Below are 27,099 nucleotides of genomic sequence, written 5' to 3' on the forward strand. Positions count from 1 at the left end.
TGAAATTATTTTGTAAATCATAAACCAATTAAAAAAAAAACTAATTGACAAATAAACTAATAAACAAATTGACAGCCCCTAAAAGGGGCACATTGTCTTTTTATAATGTATCAGGTCTATGACATTCCCGGAGAACTGAGGAAGCTGCAGTTACAAGGAAAAGCATTAACCCCTGTACAATCACAGCATAATACAACAGCTAGTGTCTCTTTATGTATGCACAAGTAATTATCCAATGTGTGCCCCCCACTGTATACACTTATCCTTAATCCATACAATTGACAACCCAACTCATTCCCTTTAGACAAGATTCAGCAACACCACCTTCCTTGTTGGGCAGAAGCATACTAATTAAGAAGCTTCTCCTGCACAAATTCAGAAACTCTTCCCCTCCCTGACCTCTACAATACTAATATCCTAGTCTATATTAGGATAATTAAAGTTCCCCTTTATTACCACTCTATAGTTTATGCATTTCTCTGTAATTTCCCTGCAAATTTGCTCCTTTATATTTTTCCCAACAGTTGGTAGCAGATAGAATACACTCAGTAGTGTAATTGGTACCTATTATTTCTTAGCTCTAACCAATAGATTCTTTTCTTGACCCTTCCAGGACATCCTCTCTCTTCAGCTCTGTGTTATTCTCCTTAATCAAGACTGCCACCCTTTTTCCTTTCTTTCCTTCCCTATCTTTCCTGAACACCTTGTATTCAGGAATATTTAGTATCCAGTCCTGCCCTTTTTGAGCCTGGTATCCGTTATCACCACAACATAATATTCCCATGTGGCCATCTGTGCCTTCAGCTCACCAACCTTCTTTGCATCGTTTTGTGTTTTTACATGCATGCACTGTAAACCTAATTTAGATCTTATTGCATTCCATCTTAGTATGATCACAGCTCGTTATATTTCTTACATTGGCGTTTTCTGTCTGTTGGCATCCTTTGTGCACCTTGTTCCTCATTTCTGATGCTAAATCTTGGTTCCCTCCCAAGTTAGCTTATATTCTGCCACCCCCACTGCCCCAACGCCCACCCCAGCCACCAACAACAACACTAACAAACCACCCTTTGAGGACATTGGTACTGGCTCCGTTAAGGTGCAACTTGTTGGCCTGTACAGGCCCCCAACTCCCTTAAAATCCAATGCAGGAATCTAAACCTCTCCACCTGTGCTATCTTTCCAGCTGTGCATTGATCTGTTCTCTCCTCTTACTTCTATAGTCACTGGCTAGTGGCACTGGGAAGTAACCTGGAGACTACTGTCTTTGAGGTCCTGCTTGCTTGTCTTCTTCCTGGTTTCCTAAAATCCTCATGCAGAACTTTATCCCTATTTCTACCTATGTTCTTCATACTGAAATGGCCCCTGATCTCTGGCTGTTTTCCCTTTCTCCTTCAAACTGCTTGACAGTCATTCAATGAAATCCTTGACTGTGGAATCACATCTGTAGCCACAGAAATGCCTGTCGGTTCCCAAATATAGAATCCCCTATCGCTTTTCCAGTTTTCCTCCTGCTCCTTTGTACAGTTGAGCCACCTGCTGTGATGTGGACATGGCCCTGGCTATAGTTCCCAGAGGAAGCATCGTTCTTACCAGTATCCAGAACTGAATGCTGGTTGAAGAGCGAGATGTACTCTGGGGCTCCTGTACTACCTGTCTGGTCCAACTTGACTGTCTGGTTGTCACCCATTCCCAATCTCCCCCCTACTTCTCCAATCCATACAACTGAAGCCCTTCATCTCTGGAACCATTCTTTTGAATCTTTTCTGCACCCTCTCTAAAGCCATCACATCCTTCCTAAAGTGTGGTGCCCAGAATTTGATGCTGTACGCTAGTTGGGTGCCAAGCCAGTGTTTTATGCAGGTTCATTATATCTTCACAGGATCCCATATACCTCCTTAAGCGCTTTCTCATCCTTGCCATCCAGTCCTGCCACATTCAACAACTTAAGCACAAATACCCATGAGTCTCTCTTTTCCTGCACCCACAGCAGAATTGTACCCTTTACATTGCTTCTCTTATTCTTCCTAACAAAATGTATCACTTTTATATGGTTAAAAAAAGTTGTCTACATTAGAGTAGCAGCCTTGACTCAGTGGTGACACTTTGCATCAGAAACATGTGGGTTCAAGCCCTACTTCAGAGACTTCACATAGTTGAGGCTGACAATTCAGTGTACTGCGGGTGTACCACACTTTTGGGGATGTTGCTTTTTGGTGAGAAGTTAAACTAAGGCCCTGCCTACCCCTTGTGATTCTTCAGTCTGCTTCCCTTCTTCACTGTCTAGTCGCATTGCCAAACATTGTGGCCCAACTTCTGTCCCTTCTGAGACACCCTTCATTGCATCCCATTGAGATATTTTTCATCTTGGCTTCTGGCCTCCCTTCATCCTCTCCCAATGATGCCCTGCTTGTAACACTTCTTGACCTGGATACTGCTTGATCTTGATTCCCCATGTGCAACACTAAGGAAGAGCAACTTGGTTATTAAAACTACTGGATGAAAATTCCAGTTATGCCAGATAATTGTTTGGAGAAGTGCCTTTATGCAATATGGTCATGGGCTTACCATAGTTATGTGACTATTGTCATCCTCCATGTATACAGGCTTGAGAACAGAGACCATTTCATCCAGCACTTGGAACATGGTGTCAGGGGTGTGCAGCTGAAAGCGAGTGGATTTTGACAGCTGTAAGAGAGCCAGCAGCTGTAAGAAACAGCCAAGTATAATTAAAACTTCAATCTGCAACTTTGTACAGGACACCGGTCACTGGGTAACTCAGTATGGCTTTGCATTTTCCAGTACCTGCTGTTATGGAGGGGACGGCATGTTTGAACATAAATTGGAAATTCCTTCAGTTTCAATGGCAAAACTATGAAACTGCCACAGAGTTAAACAAGAAACCTAACTGAATAAGAATAGCAACTCTGTTTTCAGTGCTGGGGAAAGAGTGCTACAAGCTGTATTACCCCTTAGACCTCACTGAGGAGCAGAAAAGCCACACTTGTGAAATTTTGGAGGCCTTAAGGACCCACTTTGAGCCCTCTATTAATGTTATGTATGAATGCCGTGTTCAACACCAGAGCTCAGAAAGAGGGGGAGAACACTGGATGTAAGTATTGCGGAGGACATCACAATAAAGAAAGGAACCCAGCATGGGGAAACAGTGCTCTAACTGCAAGAAGCTGAATCATTTTGCTTGTGAGTGTTTTGTTGGAAAGAAGAAAAGCAAGCCCATAAAAAATGGTTGCTGGAGAGATGTTGGACGATTAACCTGACGAATCACTCTACACCCTAGAACAGGTCGGCACCCTCAAGTATCAAGGAAAAAAATGGTTTGCGACTATTGGAATGGTGACTGTAGAAGGACAGCATCAAGTTAATATGGGGCAGAATTTTCCAGTTGGCGTGCGGGGGCGGGCCGGACATGCTGACACGTAAAATGACGTGTGATGACATCGGGCATGTGTCCCGACGTCATTGCGATATTTTGTTCGGCGGGCACGCGCTAGAGTTGGCTGCGCGCCTGCTGAAATGTAAGTGGCCTACCGAGGCCATTAAGAAATTAATTGAACAACTTGTGAACGCTGCCCATCCAACCTTAAGGTTGGCAGAAAGCCCAAGCGGCCTTCATGTTTTTCAGGAAACCTCATTCACGAGCGGGATGAGATTTCCTGAAGCTTTTATTGAATAAATAAATAAATTTTCATAAATATAAAAACATGAGGGGACATGTTTAAATAAAGTTTTAAATCAATTCTTTAATTATTTTAACATCCATTCAATCTCCCTGAGGCAGCTCCGCGCCTCAGGGAGATTGCTGTGCTCTTTCACGCACATGTGCGAAAGAGCACTGGCCCTGACTCTCCCTCCTCCCCCCGCCCGCACAGGTAGCGCTGAGCGCTACTGGCCATGTATTACACTGGGCGGGCCTTAATTGGCCCACCTGCGTAAAATGTCGGCACGGAACCGATTGCAGGCGGCGATCAGGCCCGCCCCCGCTCCCACCCAGCCCGCCCGCCATAGGAAAAACCCTTCCCATGAAGTGTCAGATAGACACTAGTGCTACATGCAACACCATGAGCTTTGCATACCTGTTTGAAGTTGCTTAAGATGGTGACTCAAAAATTAATCCGTTGAAGGTAAAGTTGAGGCTATGTGATGGAACAATGCACACCCCAAGCGGGCAAATCAAGAAGAGACCCCAATGGGTAGAAAGAAAATTTGCAGTTCCAAATAGTAAACACTAAGCAAAATCCACTCAACTCAGCTGAAACAAGACAAAAGCTTTCACTGGTAACCTTCCAGGTACCAGAAGAGGTTTGCAGTGTTTCGCACAGCACAAATCCTAAAAAATTACCAAGTTTTTTCACGAGTCTCGGATGTCTTCCTGGTGAATTTCATCTTGAAGTAGATGACTGTGTGATCAACTCAGTATCTTTCGAGGAGTGTTCCGGTTACCACCAAGTCCAGTCTGAAAGTCAAGATAGACGAGCTTGAAAAGGTGGGAGTAATCAAGAAAGTGACATCCCGTACAGACTAGGTTAGCCATGAAACAACTTGGAAAGCTGAGAGTGTGCATAGATCCAAAGGATTTCATTAAAGTTTTGAGGAGGTCTCACTACCCTGTGCCAAACATTGAAGAAATTTTGCCACAACTTGCCAAGGCAAAAGTCTTTACCACCCTTGATGCGAAGGATGGATACTGGCAAGTGAAGTTGGATGAAAGCAGCAGTTTCTTGACTATGTTCTGGACACCATTTTTGGGAGGTACAATGGTTGCGCATGCTGTTTGCATTTCTACTCCTGTGGAAGAGCATAAATGCCAACAACATGAGATAGTCAAATGATCTTCCAGGAGTGGAAGGGATTGTGGATGATCTGCTCATCTATGGATATGGAGATACGATGGAAGAAGCCATGATCAGAATCTCGTGAAACTGCTAAAGATAGTTTGCCTGGTGGACCTGAAGCTGAAGATGACTGAAGTCAAGTACATAGATCATGTACTGGCAGCAAAAGGAGTCCTTCCTGATCCTGATAAGGTGAGAGCTGTAGCAGAGATGCAGCAACCAGCAGATGTGAAAGCAGTGCAACAGATTGTTGGATTTGTGAACTACCTAGCAAAGTTCTTGCCCAATTTGCCATCAGAGTGTGAACCTCTACACAAGCTCACTAAAGGATGTTCAGTGGTTTTGGGCAAAGAACAAGAAGCAGCTTTCACTCGCTTCAAACAACTAGTGATGACAATGCCAGTGCTGAGGTACTACGATATCAATGATTAGGTCACCCTGCAGTGCGATACCAGTGAGACAAGACCTGGAGCAATCCTCATGCAGCAAGGATAACCAGCTGCGTTTGCACCTAGAGCATTAATGCAAACTGAATGATGCGACATGCAGATTAAGAAGAGTTCCTGGCTATTGTCTTTGCTTGTGAGCATTTTAATCAGTACATGTTTGGAAGAGACAAAATGACAGTAGAATCTGACCACACACCACTTCAAAGCATTTTTCTCAAACTACTACTTTCTGCTCCAAAGCGTCTACAAGGATGTTACTTCATTTGCAGAAATATCATTTGGAAGTGAAGTACAAGCAGGGGAAGCAGATGTACATCACTGACAAGCTGTCAAGAGCTGCACTCCTTTTGAAGAAAGTTGCTGATAGTACAGAGTGTGAAAGCTTCCAAATTCAACAGAAGCAGCAGCAATACATGCTCTGGAAGTCATCAACCCAGCAGAGACGTTGAATCTGACAGACAAGTATCTTTCTCAGATCAAGCAAACTATGCAATGAGATGCAATTCTCCAAGTGCTACAGAAAGTAGTGATGAAAGGATGGCTGGAAACCATCAAAGACACATCTGTTCCTGTAAGAGAATATTGGGCATGACGGGATGAAGTGATTGCCCAAGATGGCATCTTGTGCAAAGGAACTAGAGTCATCATATCGAACGAGATGAGGAAAGAGATGCTGAAGTGCATCTAAGCAAGCTATCAAGGAATCGAGTCTATTCTGAGGAAGGCAAGAGAAATATTCTGCTGGCCAAACTTGTGCAATGAGTTCAAGGACATATCAGTCAATGAGTGCTTGTAATGAACAACAAGCTGAGCAAGCTAAAGAGCTGCTCATGACTCATGGCAATGCAGACCGACACTGGATGAAACTTGGAATAAACCTCTTTAGTCTCTTGGAACTGTGTATCTTGTCACCGTTGGCTACTATTCAGACTACTGGGAGTTGGACAAGCTGACATCAATGAGCAGCAGTGACCACCATTCCTGACATTGTGAGCAGTGACAGTGGCTCTCAGTTCATGAGTGAAGAATTCAGGTGCTTTGTAAATGATTGGGAAATTTAGCACTACACATCATCTCCTCACTACCCCCAGTCAAATGGAAAGGCTGAGGCAGCGGTGAAAATTGCCAAAGGGATCATCAAAAAATCGAGTAGATCCAGCACAGAGGTGTACAAGGCAATCCTAGAGTGGAGAAACACACCACCTGAGGGCATGGAAAGTAGTCCAGTTCAGCGACTAATGTCACACCACACCCAAACTACTCTTCCAATTGTTAATACACTATTGATGTGGAAGTAATAACAAGAGTGACTGACAAAATCAAAGCGAAACGACAGCCAAATTTCACTTTGATAAAGCTGCCAAATCATTGCCAGAGCTGTGAATTGGAGAGCCGGTCAGAGTTCAAGCATTCAGTACTCTCAACAAAAGTCACTTGGGACCTATGTGGAGAAGTTGTTACCTTATTGTACATAGTGAAAATGAATGACCAGATACATCATCGTAACTGCAGACATGTACATACAACTGAAGAAGCTGCTCCTTCATAGCAGACAGATGACGAGGAAGATGTGAGTTCACCAACTGCACAAGGAACTGAACAGCCATCAGTCCCAGAGGCCAACTATTCCCCACCAAAGGCAATGGATCAGCAACAATACTTGCCATGGCAGCAAAATTCCCTGGAGAGGCAACATCGCTCCAGGAATGAACAGACAGTAGACAAACAGCCAATAACAACCCGCACTTGTATCATTAGAGGACCCGAATTCTTTAAAGATTATGCGTGCAATGTGTGAGTAGTGACAAATGAAAGTGGGTCAGACTAGAATGACCAATTTTTTGTACATGGACGATGATTTTCATTGTAGCTCATGTATGTGCCTGTCTTGCAGCGGCATATGATAGGATTTGCAAGTTTTTTCCTTTTTATGAAAAGGGGGATGTTTGGAGAAGTGCAATGTGGCCATAGGCTTTCCAGAGTCATATGACCTCTGGTGTCATCCTTGGTGTACAAAGGCTCAAGAACAGAGCCACTTCATCCGCCACTTGGAACAATAATAGTGCCCAAAATAGTAATTTTATTGTAATATTTCCCAGGAACTGATGCTACCCAAAACAATGAAGTAACACATTTAAGTATACATGCTTAGTATCACACCTGGTACTCACCTGGTGCATGTTGCATTATAACTAAACTGCAGCAACTCCAGACCAAGTTTAGGTCATTAGGCTTTTCATTAATTGTCAACTGAAATGCTTCTTTCATCTCTAATTGGTTGTATGTTTTTTGAGTCATTCTTGAATTTTTTTTTCCACAGGCCTCTTTCCTTTCAGACCAACCAGAGCCTTACCTGCCATTCCTGTCCAGATTCCTTGAAACGCAAATGTTTGCCTCATTTATTGACAACAAAATAATGTGCCATGATGACGATGATAAGGACCAAATCTTAAGGGTATTTGATGCCCGAGTTGACAAAATCAGAAGTTTGAATGTTAGAACACCAACGCTCCGTACATCAATGTATCAGAAATGTACTACCATAGATGCAGCAGGTGAGGGGGTCATGGGATGTCCAATGTTTGATGTATATTCCACTTAATTCCTATTTTTCAGTGGACCGTTGTCTGTTTTGATTTCACTTAAGCACAAGAATTCCTGGATTCGAAAGACATTTTTGAGTCTACCTGCACATCTGTATTGACTCCTTCATACTTGATACTTCAATTTTAGCCTTGGTACTCTAAATGTATCACACCAGAATATAATGGAGATTCATTTATCTGGGTAGGTAGATTTGACTGATACTGATACCATCTTGAGTTTGAGTCAATTCAATTTCTAGTTTTGATCTGCCCAGTAGTCAGCTTTCTGCTGGAGCATGATGTAGAACATGTTGTCAAAAACAGAGGAAATGGGCATTTCTTTTCTTTAGCTGTACATGTACATTCTGTGAGTTGAGCACAGATAGATCCACATCTTCCCAAAGATAAATTCCACATCTTCCCAAAGATAAATTCCATTATGTAAAGATACTGATTGGAGGCAAATATTCATATTTTTAAAAACATTTTTCCCCTCAAATTCTTTGCTTGGTAAGGTGAGGAATTTTGTTCCAGAGGAATGTGGCTTCAAGCACACTTAGGCCACATATATGTACAGTAATCGTCCTCTTACTCTGCCCTAACAATATATCTCAAGTATAACAATATAAATTTTCCCATTTCCCAAATCCGTTGCGATTTCGCTTTTCTGAACAAGACTTACAATGTTGAATTAGTGGTGGGTATCATCCAACATACCTGGGCAACAAATTAAGCCTTGCCAGCAAGATTCAAATCCTGCCAACAAGTTTTTTTGCTTCAAACAGTGCCCATTCATTTCATATTGAATGTGTAAAAAAACTTTCTTTATAGACAAAAAAATGTGAGCAGATGAATGCTTAGTAGCCACATTTGCACCTAGTTGCTTAGTACCAGCAAAACTTAGTATGGTGATGACCTGTTGAAGCACAATTGTGATGCAGAATGAGTAAATTACTCAATTGCTGGCAATATTTGACCAAGGAAAACTGTTTCAGAACATCTCTGGTGGAGCTTGAGTGAAGTATTTAATTGTTTTTCAGTTTAATGACTTTTTAATATGCTCATATTTTGATACATTTCCGGCGTAGTAGTTCTAGTTGCCTGTGGAAAAGGCTGTATTGCTGCCCTGAGAGATAATCAGGGTCATCTGCTCATTTCATGATGGTCAGTGTGATGCAGAATACTCACTCATCAGATACCTTTCTTGTCAGCAGTGGCACCAAGCAAGGCTGAGTAATGGCTCCAGTTCTGTTTGCCATCTACTTTTTGGGCATTCTCTTGTTAACAATCAAAAGTTCTTGACATAGGGCTACACGTTCAGTTCAGGACAAGTGGCAACCGTTTCAATCTCAAAGGCCCAAGCTTGCACAAAGATCACAGAGCAATTACTAAGTGAACTCTTGTTTGCCAATGACTATGCTTTCATAGCACACACCAGAGAATATCCAGCTGTCTGTTGGCCATCCATCAGTTCCAATTGAAGCCTACAACACATTGTACTGTAATGTATGGAACACAAATTTTGACTCATTATATAGGGCAAATTCTCAAACCTGGCCTTGTGAAAGGAAGTACTCAGCAGAGTGTAATCTTTTCCTGATAGGGGGATGAAAATTTTAATTCATTGTTGTTTAGTTCTGCTAGCCTGGTTGACTCTGGAATTTGTAGGGACCCCGGAGCAGGGCGCTTGCAAGTCCCTTCAATCAGAGGATGTAGTAAGGGACAAAACAGCAGAAATCAAAATAGAGGGATTTAAATATATTTAAATGGATAGGTGATATTTATTTCAAAAATACTTATCTAAATATAAGTTTACAATATTAACAGAAGTTGAGTCATGGTGCACATTAACAATATTTAACTGAATTCTCAGGTCTCTTCCACTAACAGGTTAAAGGTAGTGTGCATGTTGGTCCTTCTACTAAATCACTATATATTTAGTTATCTAAATTTAAGCATCCGTAAGGACATACTGACCCAGTAGCTTAGGGGAACAGAAGATGCAGATTTGTCACCTAATATAAATATTTTTATTTTAGGTTCAATGATGAACGACTTTGTGAACTTTTAGTCGAGGCTGAGAATGTAAACTTGTAAGCAAATTAATTAAGATGCCAGAAATTATAACAATTACAGTCAAACAAGGCTACCCTTAAATTAATTATTCTTTTATTGGGTAATCTTCAGGGTATTGGCTGATGAAAAGGCTTAAGCTGCCATTAATTTCTAATCAAATGTTGTTGTTTCTGATCTGATATACAGTTACAAAGAATGAGAAAAATTGATGTGTGGCAGCTAGTGAACTGAAAGGCTTGTGTTTATTTAACATCTTTTTCATATAATCCTCATAACAGTTGTAATGGGAGTTGAATTGGGCATTCTCCAGACCTTCATTAGGTCACATTTTTTCTCCCTCTCTGCATCCTTCACAATCTGGCTACTTGTTCAATTGAGGTAAACTAAGTAGAAGCTATGAATCTTGCTTTTAGAAGTTTTAGCTGATGGTGTTTTAATTCTTTATTTGTTTGCCGTTTTCAGATGCACTACTTAAAAAGAGATTTGAAAATATTGACATAATAGCACCAATGCCTCATGTTGTTGGAATGGAAAACTGCAGAGCTCAACTTAGTGAATACAGTAGTTCTGCATTCGGGTGTAGTGGTGTTAAAGCTCCATTTTTACTTTTTGAAAATTTCTAATGTTCATGTAATCAAGGATTTATTGGAATTTTACACATAGTAGAGTACTATGTTCTGGCTTCTCCAACTCCATTTATGTTATCAGTTTGAATTCTGATTTTAAGATGGATTGAGAGCAAATGTCAAACAGTACAGTTTAAAAAGGTTTAGGTTAAATTTGGATTGACAAATATTGGACAAGGGATCGGGGTGGTGCAGGAGGTGGAGAAAGGAGAGGTGATTTCAGTACTGTGCTAACTGGGAACCAAAAAGAGGTTTTTTTTTGCAGTAATTGCAGCAGACATGAGCTGAAATAATTGGCATTTGATGATGATCACTGAATTTTTATAACACAGAAGGAGGCCATTCGGCCCATCGAGCCTTTGCTGATTCTCCGAAGGAGCAAGTCATCTACTGGCACTCCCCCTCCTTCTCCCTGTAGCCTCGCACGTTCTTCTTCTTCTTCAGATAATACTACAATTCCTTCTTGAATGCCTTAATTGAACCTGCCCACTCTTAGGTAGTGCATTCCAGATCCTAATCACTCGCTGCATGAAAACAGTTTCCTCATGTTGCCATTGCTTCTTTTGCCAATTACCTTAAATCTGTGTCCTCTTTTTCTTGATCCTTCCACCAATGGGAAAAGTTTTTCCCTATCCACTCTGTCCACCTCATGATTTTGAACACCTCTATCAAATCTCCTCTCAACCTTCTTTTCTCCAAGGAAAACAGTCCCAACTTCTCTAATCTATATATGTAACTGAAGTTCCTCATCCCTGGAACCATTCATATGAATTTTTTCTGTGCACTGTCTAGTGCCTTTACATCCTTCCTAAAGTGTGGCACCCAGAACTGGACGCAATGCTCTTGTTTTGTATTCTTTTGTACTCTATGTCCCTATTAATAAAGCATAGGATACTGTATGCTTTATTAACCGCTCTCACAGCCTGTCCTGCCACCTTTACCAATTCCCTCTGCTTCTGCATCCCTTTTACAATTTTACCCTTTATATTGTCTCTCTACGTCCTTCCTACTGAAATAAATCATTTTGAACTTCTCTGCATTAAATTTCATCTACCACTTGTCCATCCGTTCCAGCAACCTGTCTATGTCATAGAAACATTGAAACATAGAAAACAGGAGCAGGAGTAGGCCATTTGGCCCTTCGAGCCTGCTCCGCCATTCGTCATGATCATGGCTGATCATCCAACTCAATAGCCTGCTCCCGCTTTCTCCCCATATCCTTTGATCCCTTTCGCCCCAAGAGCTATTTCTAACTCTTTCTTGAAAACATACAATGTTTTGGCCTCAACTACTTTCTGTCCTTTTTGAAGTTCTACTCTACCCTCCTTACAGTTCACAATACTTCCAAGTTTTGTGTCATCCACAAGTTTTGAAGTTGTGCCCTATACACCAAGGCCGAGGTCATTAATATATAAAGGAAGAGCAGGTATCCTAGTGCCAACCCCAGGGGAATTCCACTGTAAACCTTCCTGCAGCCCGAAAAACATCCATTAACCACTGCTGTGTGTTCCCTGCCGCTCAGCTAACTTTGTATCCATGCTGCTACTGCCCCTTTTATTCCATAAGCTCTAACATTTCTCATAAGCCTATTTATCAAATGCCTTTTGGAAGTGTAGCTAGGGTGTTACTTTAACTTGACATCACCACCAATCTGCAGGGAAATAAACTTAAAAATAAATTTTAGTTGTCCTGAAAAAATCTGATTTTGTAAATGAAAACTGAGCAGCTGTGACTTGATTGACCTTTTTGATAATTAAACAGTGTTTATTTTTACTGTAATATTTTAATCTACATTTCCAAAACTAACTTAGCTTACATCAAAACTCTATGAACCAATTTACACAAAAGCTTTGTGTAATTTCTGAAATACTGAGTTCCTGGTCACGGTACGTTTTGTGGAAAATGACCAGAGGAGCTGAGGCACTCTGAAAGCTGGAGAAAAAAACCTGTACTGTTGCTGAGGAGCCTCCTGATGGCTTACTCAAACATTGCAAAAGCCTGGCAGCAGTTAGTTTGTTGGGAGGAAATACCTTGGTAGATTCAGGAAGAAGGGTTAATTGTGAGACAGTGGATGGAATATGGTGACAAGTCCTCCAAACTAAATTTGTCAGCTGACATGATGAAAATGATTCAGATTTTTTAATTGTACAATTATTTAATGATTATTATAATAAAAGATGGTGTTTTAGATTGTCTTCAAATTGGTTTGTATTAAAACAGTTTTCTCATATTGCCATTGCTTCTTTTGCCAATTACCTTAAATCTATGTCCTCTTTTTCTTGACTCTTCCACCAATGGGAACAGTTTTTCCCTATCCACTCTGTCCAGACCCCTCATGATTTTGAGCCTACACAGACCTAGAAACGAAAACTACTTTTTGGAGATGGGCGATTAAACAATGTTTTCAACTAAACATTGGTCTTTCAATTCTTTCTTACTACTCACTACTTTTAATTCATTTTCTTGTTGTATCCTCTGGGCATTCTGACATTCTTCCTTTCTCCTTCTCCCATCCCCTCAGTTTTCTTCAGTTTTAGCACCCCCTCTCTTGAGGTGCTGGTCAAATGCTCTAGATCCTTTGGATCCATGGTCCTGTACCCATGTGACTATTTCCTGTTGTTTGCCTTTAGAGGCCATCACTGTTGAACCAGGCTACCTGCCCTCACTCAATAATGTCCACATATATACATTTTTCATCAACAGCCTCTGGATAGAAAGAAAGAATTTGCAATTATATAGTGTCTTAAAAATTTCAGAAAGATCGCAAGGTACCACACATACAACTAATTCTTATTTGAAATGCAACTAAATACAGCAACTGTTTTATGCACAGCTGAGTTCTACAAACAACAATGTGATTAATATAAATCTGATAGCAATGATTGAGAGAAGAATGCTGGTACCAGAAAGAACTTTTAAAAAGTGCTTTAGGATCCTTTAGCATCCACCTGAGCCATTGGAACTAGTTTAAAGACTGTCTAATTGATATCATTTCTGACAATGTGTCAGTGCCTCAGTAGTGCACCAGAGTGTTGGCCCAGTATATGTGCTGGAGGCTTGAATTCTCAAAATTCTGATTTGGGTCAGAGACGGCTACCAACTGCCCCAAGTTGATGCATAAGGCTCAGGAGTGGGAACCTGGCTGGTTCATCTCCCCAGTAGGGGAGCATTTTTTTTTTTATTCGTTCATGGCCTAGGCCAGCATTTATTGTTCGTCCATAATTGCCCTTGTTCAGAGGGCATTTAAGAGTCAACCACATTGCTGTGAGTCTGGACATGTAGGCCAGACTAGGTAAAGACAGCAGACTTCCTTCCCTAAAGGGCATGAATGAACCAGATGAGTTTACGACAATGGTTTCATGGTCATCGTCAGACTTTTAATTCCAGATTTTTACTGGAATCTGCCGTGGTGAGATTCGAACCCTGGTCCCCAGAGCATTACCCTGGGTCTCTAGAATACTAGTCTAGTGAGAATACCATATGCCACTGCCTCCTCATTTGGGGAACAGTGATCATAGTATCATAAGGTTTAGGTTAGCTATGGAAAAGTTCAAGGAGTAATCTAGAGTAAAATATACTTAATTGGAGGAGGGTCAATTTCAGTGTGGTGAGAACATATTTGGCCCAAGCAAATTGGAATCAAGGATTGGCAGACATAACTGCAATAGAACAATGGGCTGCCATTAAAGAGAAGGTGGTTCAAGTATTGTCAAGGTACATTCTCATAGAAGTAAAGGTAGGGCAAGCAAAGCCAGAACTCCACAGATGATGAAAGAGATAGATCGCCAAGATGAAACAGAAAAAGTGAGCATCTGACAAATTTCAGTTTTTATAGTACAAGTAAGAACCAAGCTGCATATAGAAAGTTTAGAGGGGAAATGATAAAGGAAATTAGAGGCAAAGAAAGAATATGAGAAGTGAATGGCAGCTAAAATTAAAGGGAATCCAAAAACTTTCTGTAGTCATGTAAATAGTAAAACAGAAGTAGGAGGAGGGGTGGGGCCAATTAGGACCAAAAAGTGGATTTATGCTTGGAGACAGGTCGTGACTGAGATACAAAATGAATACTTTGCATCTGTCTTTACCATGGAAGGTGCTGCTGCCAAAGTCATGGTGAAAGAGGAGGTAGTTGGTTAGGCTAACTTGATAAAAGAGGAGGTTTTAGAAAGACTGGTTGTACTTCAAGTTGATAAGTCATCGGGGTTCGACAGGATGCATCCGAGGATGCTGTGGGAAGTAAGGATGGAAACTGCGAATGTACTATCCGCAATCTGCCAATCATCCTTAGAAGCAGGGGTGGTGCCATAGGACTGAAGAATGACAAATGTTACACCTTGCTCAAAAAAGGATGTAAGGATAAACCCAGCAACTGCATGCCAGTTAGTTTAGCCTCAGAAGTGGGAATGCTTTTAGAAATTATCATCTGGACTAATGTGGATTAATTAAGGAAAATGAGCACAGATTTATTAGAGGCAAATTGTGTTGAACTAACATGACTGAGCTTTTTGGTGAGCTTACAGAGAGAGTAGATGAGGGTAATGCAGTTAATGTGGTCTAATGGACTTCCAGAAGGAGTTTAATTAAACACGATATAATAGGCTTGTAACCAAGGATGAAGTCCATGGAATAAGAGGGAGAGTGGCTGCATGGATACAAGGTTTACTGAATGACAGGAAACAAAGAGTGATGCTGAACGGGTGTTTTTTGAACTGGAGGAAGATATACAGTAGGGTTCCTCAGGAGTTGGTACTAGGATCACTGCTTTTCTTGATGTATGTTAATGACTTAGACTTGAATTTGATGTACAGGTGACAATTTCAAAATTTGCAGATGATGCAAAACTTGTATTGTGAACTGTGAGGATAGGAAAACAACAACAACAACTTATATTTATATTTGTTTATATTTAGGAGGAGATGGAGGCGTAGTGGTAATGTCACCGGACTAGTAATCCAGAGGCCCAGGCTAATGCTGTGAGGGGCATGGGTTCAAATCCCACCATGACAGATAGTGGAATTTAAATTTAATTAATAAACCTGGAATATAAAGCTAGTCTCAGTAATGATGACCTATAACAGCCATCATCGATGGTTGTAAAAACTGATCTGGTTCAGGGAAGAAAATTTGTCATCCTCATCTGGTCTGCCTAAATGTGACTCCAGACCCACAGCAATGTGGATTACTCTTAATTTTCCTCTGAAATTGCCAAGCAAGCCATTCAGTTCAAGGGCAATTAGGGATGCGCAACAAATGCTGACCTTAGCAGCTATGCCCGCATCCTATGAAAGAATATAGAAAAAGAATCTAGTGCTTTTAACGTAATAAAATGTCCCAAAGCACTTCACAGACATTACAAAACTAAATATGACACTGAGCCACATAAGGAGATATTAGGTCAGATGACATAAAAACATTCTCAGAGGTAGGTTTTAAGGAGCATCTAAAAGGAGGAAAGTGAGCTAGAGAGGTGGAAAGGCCTAGGGAAGGAATTCCAGAGCTTGGGGCCTAGGCTACTGAAGATGTGGCCACTATTGGAGAAGCGATTAAAATCGTGTGTGCCCAAGAGGTCAGAATTAGAGGAGTGCAGAAGTTGTGGAGAATTGTGGGACTGGAGGAGATTACAGCGATAAGGAGAGGTGAGACCATGGAGGGATTTGAAAACAAGAATGAGAATTTTTACATCAAGATTTTGCTTCATTGGGAGCCAATATAAGTCAGCGAGCATGAGTGATAGATTAGTGAGTCTTGCTGCGAGTTAAGACATGAGCGGCAGAATTTCGGGAGACCGCAAGTTTACAAAGGGTGGAATGTGGGAGACCAGCCAAGAGTATATTGGAATAGTGAAGCCTAACAGTAACAAAGACATGAATGAGGGTTTCAGGTTGCAGAGGAGCTGAGGCAGGACCCAAGTCGCAATATTACGGAGGTGGAAACAGGCAGTCTTAGTGATGAAGCAAATATGAGGTCAGCAGCTCATCTCTGCTTCAAATGTGACACCAAGGTTGTGAACAGATGAGCTTAATCTCAGACTATTCCCTGGGAGACGGATGGGGTCAGTTGCTAGAGAAGGAGTTTGGAGCAGGGGTGAAAAACAATGGCTTCAATCTCCCAGTATTTAATTGGAAGAAATTTCTGCTCATCCAGCCCCTTCTTACACAGTCCTTTGGGGTCGAGGATGACTTGCTTCTACTCGAATTTGATGGGATCTGCAATGGCTGATAAGTCCAAAGATCTGCAGACTCTGCCACATGCAGGGCATGTGGTGTTAGAAGGGTTGGGTGGTTGAGTTGTTTGGATGTTTGTGCGTTCTCTCCGATGCCTCAGCTTCATCCCTGCGTGTTCCCAATGAAGTATCTCAATGTTTTTGGTGTGTTCTCCATTTTGGTTGGTCACAGGCCAGGGACTCCCATGAGTCGGTGGGCATGTTTGACCACCTCAGGGATGCTTTGAGGATATCCCCAAAACGCTTCCACCATCCTCCTGGAAGTCTCCTGCTGCAGCAGAGTACAGTAGTTGCTATGGGAGTCTGGTGTCAGGCATACAAACAGCATGTCCTGCCCAGTGGAGCTGGTTTGATTGATTAGTGCCTTGTTACTGGGCATGTTGGCTTGGGAGAGGACTCTGCTGTTTCTTGCCACTGAATTTGGAGGATCTTGAGAAGGCGCTGTTGGTGGTACTTCTCTAGTGCTTTATGGCGCCTGCTGTAAGTTGTCCAAGCCTCTGAAGTGCAGGGATCACTGCTTCCTGGTAAACCATGACCTTTGTCTCAGGTTTGAGATCCTCGTCCACAAATACTCATTTCCTCAGTTGTCCGAAGGCTGAGAAGGCACATTGGAAGCGATGATGAATTTCGTTGTCTATGTCTGCCTTCGTCGAGAGGAGGTTTCCAAGATGTGGAATATGGTCTACATTTTCCAAGATCTTGCTGTTTAATCTTAATCGATTGGGCAGGTGTTGTGTTATGGGAGCTAGTTGGAAGAGGACCTTTATTTTCTGAGTATTTAGCGAAAGGCCCATTTTCTCATATGCTTTGATGAAGGAGTCAATAATGACTTGGAGCTCAGTTTCTGAGTGAGTGCACAATGTCATCTGCATACTGGTGTTCAGTGACTAAAGTTGGAGTGATTTTGGTTTTGGATTGAAGGCTCTGTAGGTTGGACAGTTTCTTGTCTGTTCTATGAATTATTTCCACGCCTCTGGGTAGTTTGCTGGAGGTGAGGTACAGTATTGCCAAGAGGAACAGGGGAACGAGGGTTGGTGCATTGAGACAGCCTTATTTGATCCCAGTCTTCACTGAGATAGGGTCTGTGGTGATTCCACTGGTGCGAATCATGACTTGCTTGTCATTGTGGAGTAGACAGAGGATGGTGATAAATTTCTCCGGGCAGCCAAATTTGAGGATACTCTACAAGCTTTCATGATTGACAGAGTCAGAGGCTTTTGTGAGGTCGCAGAAGGCCACTTACAGCGATTGGTGCTGTACTTTGCATTTTTCTCGGATTTACCACTCAATGAACTTCATGTCTGTAGTGCCTCGTGATGGGTGAAAGTCACGCTGCAACTCCGAAGGAGCTCTTTGGCCACTGGGTGGAGGTGATTAAGGAGGACCCTTGCAATGATCTTCCCTGTGGTAGACAACAGGGACACTGTTGGACTTGTCTCCCTTCTTGAATATAGCCACGATCACAGCATCCCTGAGATCCTGCAGCATGCACCCATCGTCTTCCCAGATGAAGGATATGAGATTGCGCAGTTGTGCTAGGAGTGTATCTCTGCTGTTTTTCAGAATTTTGGCAGGGATTCAATCTGCTTCAGAGGCTTTGTTGTTTTTCAGCTGTCAAATAGCTTTTTCACCTTTGCTTTGGACTGGGGTGGCACTGAGCCTGAGTGGGACAGGATTTTGTGGAATGGAGATGAGGATGTTCAAGTTGAAGACAGAGTCTCGGTTGAGGTGTTCTTCAAAACGTTCTCTACAGTGAGCACTCACTGCCTCCCTGTCCTTATTGAGCTCCCCTCCATCTTGGCTCCCAACAGGGTGGGCCCTTGAGTACTTGGGCCACAAATCATCTTGACAACCCACAAGAAACTGTGCATAAAGTTCAAAACAGCATGAGAGGGGAGGGATCAGCTAGTTGTGGTGGGGGCCCAGTCTTTGAGCCCACCACATTTGGAGTAAAATAAAAAGTGACATCACAGGGAAACAGGTAAGTGATTGGTTGGTACTTTGCTCATTTATCTTTCAAAACTCAGGTAATTTATCAGTAATTGTATAGCTTTATTAACATTAGTAATGTTTACTAGCGGTAATAAGCTTATTCGGAATAGTAGGGTTTATTAATTATAAGTTAATTAAGTAAAAAAATAAATTAATTATCACATAATAAAGGCGGCAGGGCAAGTGATGTGTTGCAACTGTATGACGTGGGAGCTCCTAGGTGTCGATGTGATCCAGGGCAAACATGCCTGCATTCAGTATCTGCGGTTGAAGAACTTCGGCTCAGATTCATTGGGCTGGAGGCCGAGCTGCAGACACTGCAATGCATCAGGGAGGGTGAAAGTTAGCTGTACAATTCATACCAGGAGGCGGTCACATCCCTTAGGATAGGGTCTTCTTATTTGGTAAGTGGTCAGGGACATGAGGGTGTGAGTGCAAATGAGGCAGGTATGGGGACCCAGAAGGTAGAAGTGGAGGGAAGACAGCCTTTGCAGCTCTCTAACAAGTTTGAGGTTCTCGCAACCTGTATGGATGAAAGCGAGTACTGCAAGGTCGGTGAACGAACTGACCATGGCAGCATGGTACAGAAAGCCATTCATGCAGCGGGTGGGGATAGCATAGTCAGGGGTATAAACACAGTTCTCTGCAGCTGAGAGTTTTGTTGCCTGCTCAGTGCCGGGGTTTTGCTCTGAGCTGGTGAGGACCTTGCAGTGGGGAGGGGAGGATCGAGTGGTCGTGGCCCACGTAGGTACCAAGGACATAGGTAGAACTAGGAAAGAGGTTCTGCTGAGTGAGTATGAGCAGGGAGTGTCGTATTAAAAAACAGATTCTCAGAGGTAATAATCGCTGGATTATTACCTGAGCCATGAGCAAATGGGCATAGGGTAAATAAGATTACCGAGTTAAACACATGGCTCACAGATTGAAATAGAAATGGGTTTTGATTTGTGGGGCACTGGCACCAGTACTGAAGAAAGTGGGAGCTTGGGACGGTCTTCACCTGAACCATGCTGGGACAAGTGCTCTGGTGGTTATATGGTAGAGAGGGCTTTAAACTAAATATTGGGGGTGAGGAATCAGGATTGAGAAGATGTGATAAATTAAGTCGAGAAGGCAAGGCAAGAGACCGAGGTAGCAATAAAAGAAATGATGATCAGAGTGTGGCAAGAAGGGACAGAGTGTACAAACCTAAGAATAGCCAGATAAGGCTAGAGGTTATAAAAATAGTAAAAAGATAGAACTAATGTCAGAATGCACAAAGCATTCATAACAAAGCAGATGAATTGACAGCTCAGATAGAACTAAATATTACTTTGATCCCTGTTATGTTACAGTTGGACGAGCCAGATCCCAGGGTGGGAACCGGCTTGATAGATCCTAATTTTTATTTTTTGTTTAGAAACATGGAGGGCGGCCAACGAACAGTCACAGGAGTCAGCTGATGAACTTTTAACCAAAAAAAAACATTTATTAAACAAGAAAAGATTACAACAGTTTTTCACCCACAACTATACCTCTACAGATATATACGGGGCAAAATTTTTCAGTCAGCGTGTGGGGGCGGGCCTGACACGCCAACATGTAAAATGACACGTGATGACGTCGGGCGTGCAGCCCGATGTCACTGCACGCCATCGTGATATTTCGTTCGGCGGGCGTGTGCTGGAGTTGGTTGCGCGCTCGCCGAACGAAATATCGGAGTACCCCCCCAACGTCACTGTGCATCATTTTACATGTCGACGAGCGGGCCCCGCCCCCAATTGCCGACTTGTAAAATTCTGCCCTCTGAATCCAAGAAACCAAGTGACAGATGCCAGTCCAAATAGATCTCTCATCAACTCCCCCCAGATGCTTGTCACACTGTGAGCCAACCGGTCTCACTGAACTCTCTTTCAAATGAGGGTTTCCAATCTCCACTCTCGAAGAACCCGCTTTGGAATCTTCTCCCAAACCGACACTTTCTCTCAGACGTCTTCCACAAGGGTCCAACTCCAGGGTTTCAAACTCTCCTTCCCATGTTCCTCCCCTCTGGATTGCCATGTGCATTCAAGCTGTGCTTTCCACACACATTCTCTTAAATGCTCAGCTATGCCAACAGAACACCACTGCTTCACATGCCCATAATAAAGAGCTCCAGACCTTCAGCTGTCTCCTTGGATCTTCTGCTTCTTGTAAGCCTATTTTGCTTTAAGTCTGTTTCCTGCAGCTTTCTCCCTTTAAGCTTGGAGCCTTTCTCTGCTTCTTCCTCTTAACTTCACTTAACAGGACCTTTTCCGGATTCCTGTCCTTGTCCTTTGACTTAACTTAAAGGGGTTCTTGGGACCTTTCCCTTTTTCCTTTAGGACCTGCTTCCTGCAATTCCTTCTTCCAGTAGATTGCTGACAACTTGGTATCTCCCATGAGATCCAGAACTCACTCGACATTCACTGTCCCTTTACCTTTAAAGTGACTCATTTAAGATTCTTAGACTTACTTTTCTCAGCAGCCTGCTGTTAAGTCCAGCTCGAAAGAGACTTAAACTGCTCCCTTCACCTTAGAACAGAATAACCAACTGAACTCAAATGTTTTCAGTTTCTTTGTCTGTGGGCCTCTCTCTCTCTGGACCTCTGTTGCTAAGCAACAGCACAGCTTTTTCTATTTTGTGTTTGGTTTAACCCTCCCTTCAAGAGTCGTAGAACCCAATTATAATGCAGGCATTTTTAAAAATGAATCTGAAACTCAAGTTCTCCCTTTCTTAACACATCAAAACAGAAGCACAAATCAAACTTAAAACTAAAACCAAAACTCTTTCCTGATACCCACAAATACAAATATAACTTACTTGAACTATCTTTAGTTCCTAACAATATGTATGATCTGTTAGCCATTACAGAGACATGGCTGCAAGATGACAAAGACTGGGACCTGAATATTCAAGGATACATGACATTTAGGAAGGACAGGAAGGTAGGAAAAGTGGAGAGGAAGCTCTGTTAATAAAGAATGACATTGGTACAATAGAGAGAGAGAGAGAGAGAGATGACCTTAGCTCTGGTGATCAAGATGTAGAATCAGTCTGGGTAGAGATGGGAAATAGTAAAGGTAAGAAGTTACTTGTGGAAGTGGTTTATCGGTCCCCTAACAGTAACCACACTATAGGATAGGGTGTATAGGATGAAATAATGGGGGCTTGTGAGAAAGGTACAATGATAATCATGGGTGATTTTAATCTACATATATATTGGATGAATCAGATTGGCAAAGGTAGCCTGGATGATGCTTCATAAGTGTGTTTTTGGGACAGTTTCTTAAAGCAGCATATTCTAGAGCCAAGAGCAGGCTATACTAGATTTGGTACTGTGCAATGAGACAGGCTTAATTAATGACCTCATAGTGAAAACACCCCTAGGTAGAAGTGATTATAATATGATTAAATTTCACATTCCGTTTGAAGAAGCGAAGGGTGAATCTAAAACTAGTGTTTTAAACTTGAATAAGGGCAATTTTGAGGGCATGAAGGCAGAGCTAGCTAAAGTAAGTTGGCAGATAAGTTTAAGGGATAGGTCAGTAGAGAACCAATGGCAGACATTTAAGGAGATATTTCAGAATACTCAGAAAAGATAGATTTCAGTGAGAAAGAAAGACTCTAAGGGAAGGACGCACCGTGTGTGGCTAACTAGGGAAGTTAAAGAAAGCATCAAATTGAACGGAAAAGCATATAATTCTGCAAAGATGAGTGGCAGGTCAGAAGATTGAGTGGAGAATGAGGAACAGCTAAGAATGACTAAAAGGTTAATAACGAGGGAGAAATTCGAGTACAAGAGAAAGCTAGCTAGAAATATGATAATAGATAGTAAGAGTTTCTACAGATATGTAAAAGGAAAAGAGTAAGTAAAGAGAGCATTGGTCCTCTAAAGAGAGAGTCTGGGGAATTAATAATGGAAAATAAGGAGATAGCACATAAATTAAACAGATGTTTTTTCATCAGTCTTCACTGCAGAGGATACAAATAACATCCTAGAAATAATTGTGAATCAGGAGGTGAAAAGGAGGGAAGAATTTAAAATAATTACAATCAGCAGGAAAAGGGTACTGAACAAATTATTAGAACTGAAAGCTGACAAGTCCCCAGGTCCTGATAGACTTCATCCTAGGGCCTTAAAAGAAGTGGCTGCTGAAATAGTAGATGCATTGGTTTTAATTTTCCAAGATTCCCTAGATTCTGGAAAGGTCCCATCAGATTGGCAAATAGTGAATGTGATGCCTCTATTGAAGAAAGGAGGGAGACAGAAAGTAGGAAACTACAGGCCAGCTAGCTTAACATCTGTCATTGGGAAAATGCTGGAACCTATTATTAAGGGGGTTATTGCGGGTCACTCGGAAAACCTCAATGCAATCAGGCAGAGTCAACATGGTTTTATGAATGCAAAATCATGTTTGACTAATTTATTGGAGTTTTTTGAGGAAGTAACAGACAACATGGATAAAGGGGAACATGTGGATGTGCTATACTTAGATATCGAGAAGGCATTTGATAAGGTGCCACATCAAAGGTTACTACACAGAATAAGACCTTGTGGCGTTGGCGGTAACATTTTGGCATGGATAGAGGATTGGTTAGCTAACAGGAAACAGAGTAGGTATAAATGGGTTATTTTGGGGTTGCCAAGATGTGACGAGTGGAGTGGCACAGGGATCAGTGCTGGGACCTCAGCTACTTGCAATCTGTATCAATGACCTGATGAAGGGACTGAATATATGGTTGCCAAATATTTGATGGCACAAAGATAGGTAAGAAAGTGAGTTGTGAAGAGGACATAAGGAGTCTGCAAAAGGATATGGATAGGTAAGTGAGTGCACAAAAATTTGGCAGATGGAGCATAATGTGGGAAAATGTGAATTTATCCACTTTGGCAGGAAGAATAGAAAAGCAGCATATTATTTAAATGGAGAGAGATTGCAGAACTCAGAGGCACAGAGGGATCTGGGTGTCATGGTACATGAATTCAGGCAAAGTTAGTGTGCTGGAAAAGCAAGTGATTAGGAAGGCAAATGGGATGTTGTCATTTATTGCAAGGAGATTGGAATATATAAGTAGCTATGTTTTGCTACAGTTGTACAGGGTGTTGGTGAGGCCACATCAAGAGGCTATAACCTGCACTGTGTACAGTTTTAGTCTCCTTATTTAAGAAAGGATATAATTGCATTAGAAGCAGTTCAGGCAAGATTCACTCGACTGACACCTAGGATGCGGAGCGGGGGGAGGTCGGGGGTGCAGATTATCTTATAAGGAAAGGTTGGACAGGCTGGACTTATATCCATTGGAGTTTAGAAGAATGAGAGGCGATTTTATTGAATCATATAAGGCCCTGAGGGGACGTGACAGGGTGGATGCTGAAAAGATGTTTCCCCTTGTAGGAGAGACTAGAACTAGGTAATGCACTTTTAAAAAAAATAAGGGTTGCCCATTTTTGTTCTATTCATTTATGGGATGTGGGCATCGCTGGCTAGGCCAGCATTTATTGCCCATCCCTAATTGCCCTTAAGAAGGTGGTGGTGAGCTGCCTTCTTGAACTGCTGTAGTCCCTGTAGTGTATATTAGGAAGGAGTCCCAGGATTTTGACCCAGCAACAGTGAAGGAACAATATATTTTCAAGTCAGGATGGCGAGTGGCTTGGAGGGAAACTTCCAGGTGATGGTGTTCCCATGTACCTGCTACCCTTGTCCTTCTAGATGGTAGTGATCATAGGTTTGGAAGGTGCTACCTAAGGAGCCTTGGTGAGTTTCTACAGTGCATCTTGTATGTGGTACACACTGTTGCCACTGTTTGGAGATGAGGAGAACATTTTTCTCTGAGGGATGCGGGTCTTTGGAACACTCTTCCAGAGAGCAGTGGAGGCAGGGTCAATGAATATTTATAAGACAGCAGGAGATAAATTGTTGACTAACAAGTGTTATGGCAGGTGGTAATTGCTGGGCTGACCTAACCCTAAAGGGAAACTTGGTCAATTTATCACAACGATTTGCAATTTGTATATATATTACGAGAAGGTATGTGTACTGAAGTCAGAAATAAAGATTCCACTACCACTTTTGGAGGTTTTAAATATTAAATTAAAATAATTATTAACAAAAGAAAACTTAAACACACAAGATTACAGTTACACAGTTACATTTAGTCTTATAACATTTCCTAAAAGATTTCTACTTAGCTAGACTCACAAATAAACACCTTTTTCCAGGCAACAGCCCCTATAGATTCTTAATTTATAAAACATCCAGTAATATTACTGCAAGGCACCCACTGTTGCTATAGGGGAGGTATCTCAAAGGGCTCCTTTCCCCTCTCACTCGACAATGGAAATCCAAGGCTTGTAACAAAACCTTGACTTCAGGAACAACCAAGCACTTCTACGGGGTGGCTAGAGGCTGCATCCTTCACAGATCTGTTTTTACACAGCGCACTCTTCAAGATTTCACATGGCCATACACCATACAGTTTTCAATCTTTTTTTAAATATGTTTTCATTCTCTTTTACCTTTAAACCTATTGTTCTTAACTTTCCTTGGAAGTTACCTTTCCCAGAATATAAAAATCTTTCATGTTGTGTTCATGGTCACTACTTTTGGGAAACATAAACTTAATAACTTTGCCTTATTCATTTATGATCTTTGACAGTGGTAAAACTTCCTTTTATTCTCTCTTTGAAATTCAACAGCTAAAAATTCAACTCCTCATTTATCTCCTAATGCACATTACTGTTCATGTCCTATTTACTTGTATCCCATCTTAGCTTGTCCATTTCCACTTCAAAATGCCCACTTTTGCACCTAACTCTTTGATGATTTAAACCTTGCAGTCTGACTGTCTTCAGTTTAACTAAATAAGCTACATACACATGCAAACATACACACAGCCCCCACAAGCCTGCTTCACAATATTCCACAGTAATATTGGAAAAAATTATATTTCCTTCACACAAGGGAGTCAAAGGGGTTTGGGATTAGGTGAGAATGTAGATTTGAGGCTACAATCAGATCAGCCATGATCTTATTAAATGGCAGAGCCAAATGGTTTACTAATTTGTATGTTTGTATGGTGTTGAGTGTTTGGATCTCCGCACTCTTTTTACCTAGCATTTGTTGTTTATGTCATGGGTTTTATGCTGTACCGTTGCCTTCAGATGCCTGTAGGATCACTGCATTTTCCTTGAGGTTTGGTGATTAGTCCTGTATCTCTTCGTCTAGAACATCATGTTGTCATAATCAACCATAAGTCCACCACAAATAGCACCTGTAAATAGATCCTTGGCCTGCCTACCCACGAAACATTGTGACTGGTTTGATGAAAATGACCAAGAGATCCTAACCATCGATAAGTAGTCTGATAATTTAGCAACAGTTGAGAGAGATGGTGGTATGGTAGAGCTGGGTGTCATCAGTATATATGCAAAAGCTAATGCTGCGCTTTTGGATGATGTTACTGAAGGGCACTATGTAGATGAGAAATTGGAGGGGGCCAAGAAATGAGGGAGCACCAGAGGTAACAATATAATGATAGACTCCAAGAGGACAGAGACGAGCTGGTGGAATGGGCTGACCCATGGCAGATGAAATTTAACGCAGAGAAATGTAAACTGATGCATTTTGGTGGGAAGAGTGGGGAGAGGCAATATAACCTAAAGCTTACAATTCTAAAGTGGGTGCGGGAAGAGAAAGTTCTGTGATACCCGTGCACAAAGTGATGAAGGTAGTAGGGCAGGCTGAGAAAGTGGTTAAAAAGGCTTATGGATTCCTGGGCTTTATAATTGAAGGCAATGGAGACAAAGAGTACAAAATCAAGGAAGTTAGAATGAACCTTTATAAAGCACTAATTCGGCCTCAACTGAAGTATTCTGTCTAACCCTTGGCACTGCACTTCAGGAAGAATGTGAAGGCTTTAGAGTGGGTGCAGAAAAGATTTATGAGAATGGTTCCAGGGATGAGGGACTTCAGTTACGTGGATAGACTGGAGAGGCTAGGGCCATTTCTTTAGCATTCAATAGAGGTATTCAAAAGCACGATGGGTCTAGACTGAGTAAATGGAGAGAAACTGTTCCCATTAGTGGTAGGGTTGAGAACCAGATGACACCCATTTAAGGTGAATAGCACAAGAACTAATGGCAAGATGAGAGAAAACTTTTTTTTAATTCAGTGAGCTGTTGGGATCTATAATGCACTGCCTGGGAGTGTGGTGGAGGCAAATTCAATTGTTGCTTTCAAAAGAGAATTGGATATTTACCTGAAGAGAAACAATTTGCAGGGCTACAGGGAAAG

General features: G+C 41.8%; 1 protein-coding gene and 1 long non-coding RNA gene across 6 annotated transcripts in view; one reads left to right on the forward strand and one right to left on the reverse strand.

Moving 5' to 3' along the window:
- The window catches only part of LOC144684864 (uncharacterized), a 65,569-nt gene extending 57,617 nt beyond the window's left edge, over positions 1-7,952 (reverse strand). The window contains exon 1 of the long non-coding RNA XR_013577578.1: positions 7,844-7,952. This is a non-coding gene — a long non-coding RNA (uncharacterized LOC144684864). The remainder of the gene's footprint in view (positions 1-7,843) is intronic.
- Positions 1-27,099, forward strand: part of dennd5a (DENN/MADD domain containing 5A) — a 367,813-nt gene that overhangs the window by 189,004 nt on the left and 151,710 nt on the right. For all 5 annotated transcript variants that reach the window (XM_078549185.1, XM_078549187.1, XM_078549186.1 and 2 more), the window contains one exon: positions 7,623-7,857. In XM_078549185.1, the coding sequence (XP_078405311.1) occupies positions 7,623-7,857 (235 nt within the window). The remainder of the gene's footprint in view (positions 1-7,622; positions 7,858-27,099) is intronic.

Source organism: Cetorhinus maximus, chromosome 9 (genome assembly GCF_964194155.1).
Source record: "Cetorhinus maximus chromosome 9, sCetMax3.hap1.1, whole genome shotgun sequence".
In the NCBI taxonomy this organism is placed as follows: domain Eukaryota; kingdom Metazoa; phylum Chordata; class Chondrichthyes; order Lamniformes; family Cetorhinidae; genus Cetorhinus; species Cetorhinus maximus.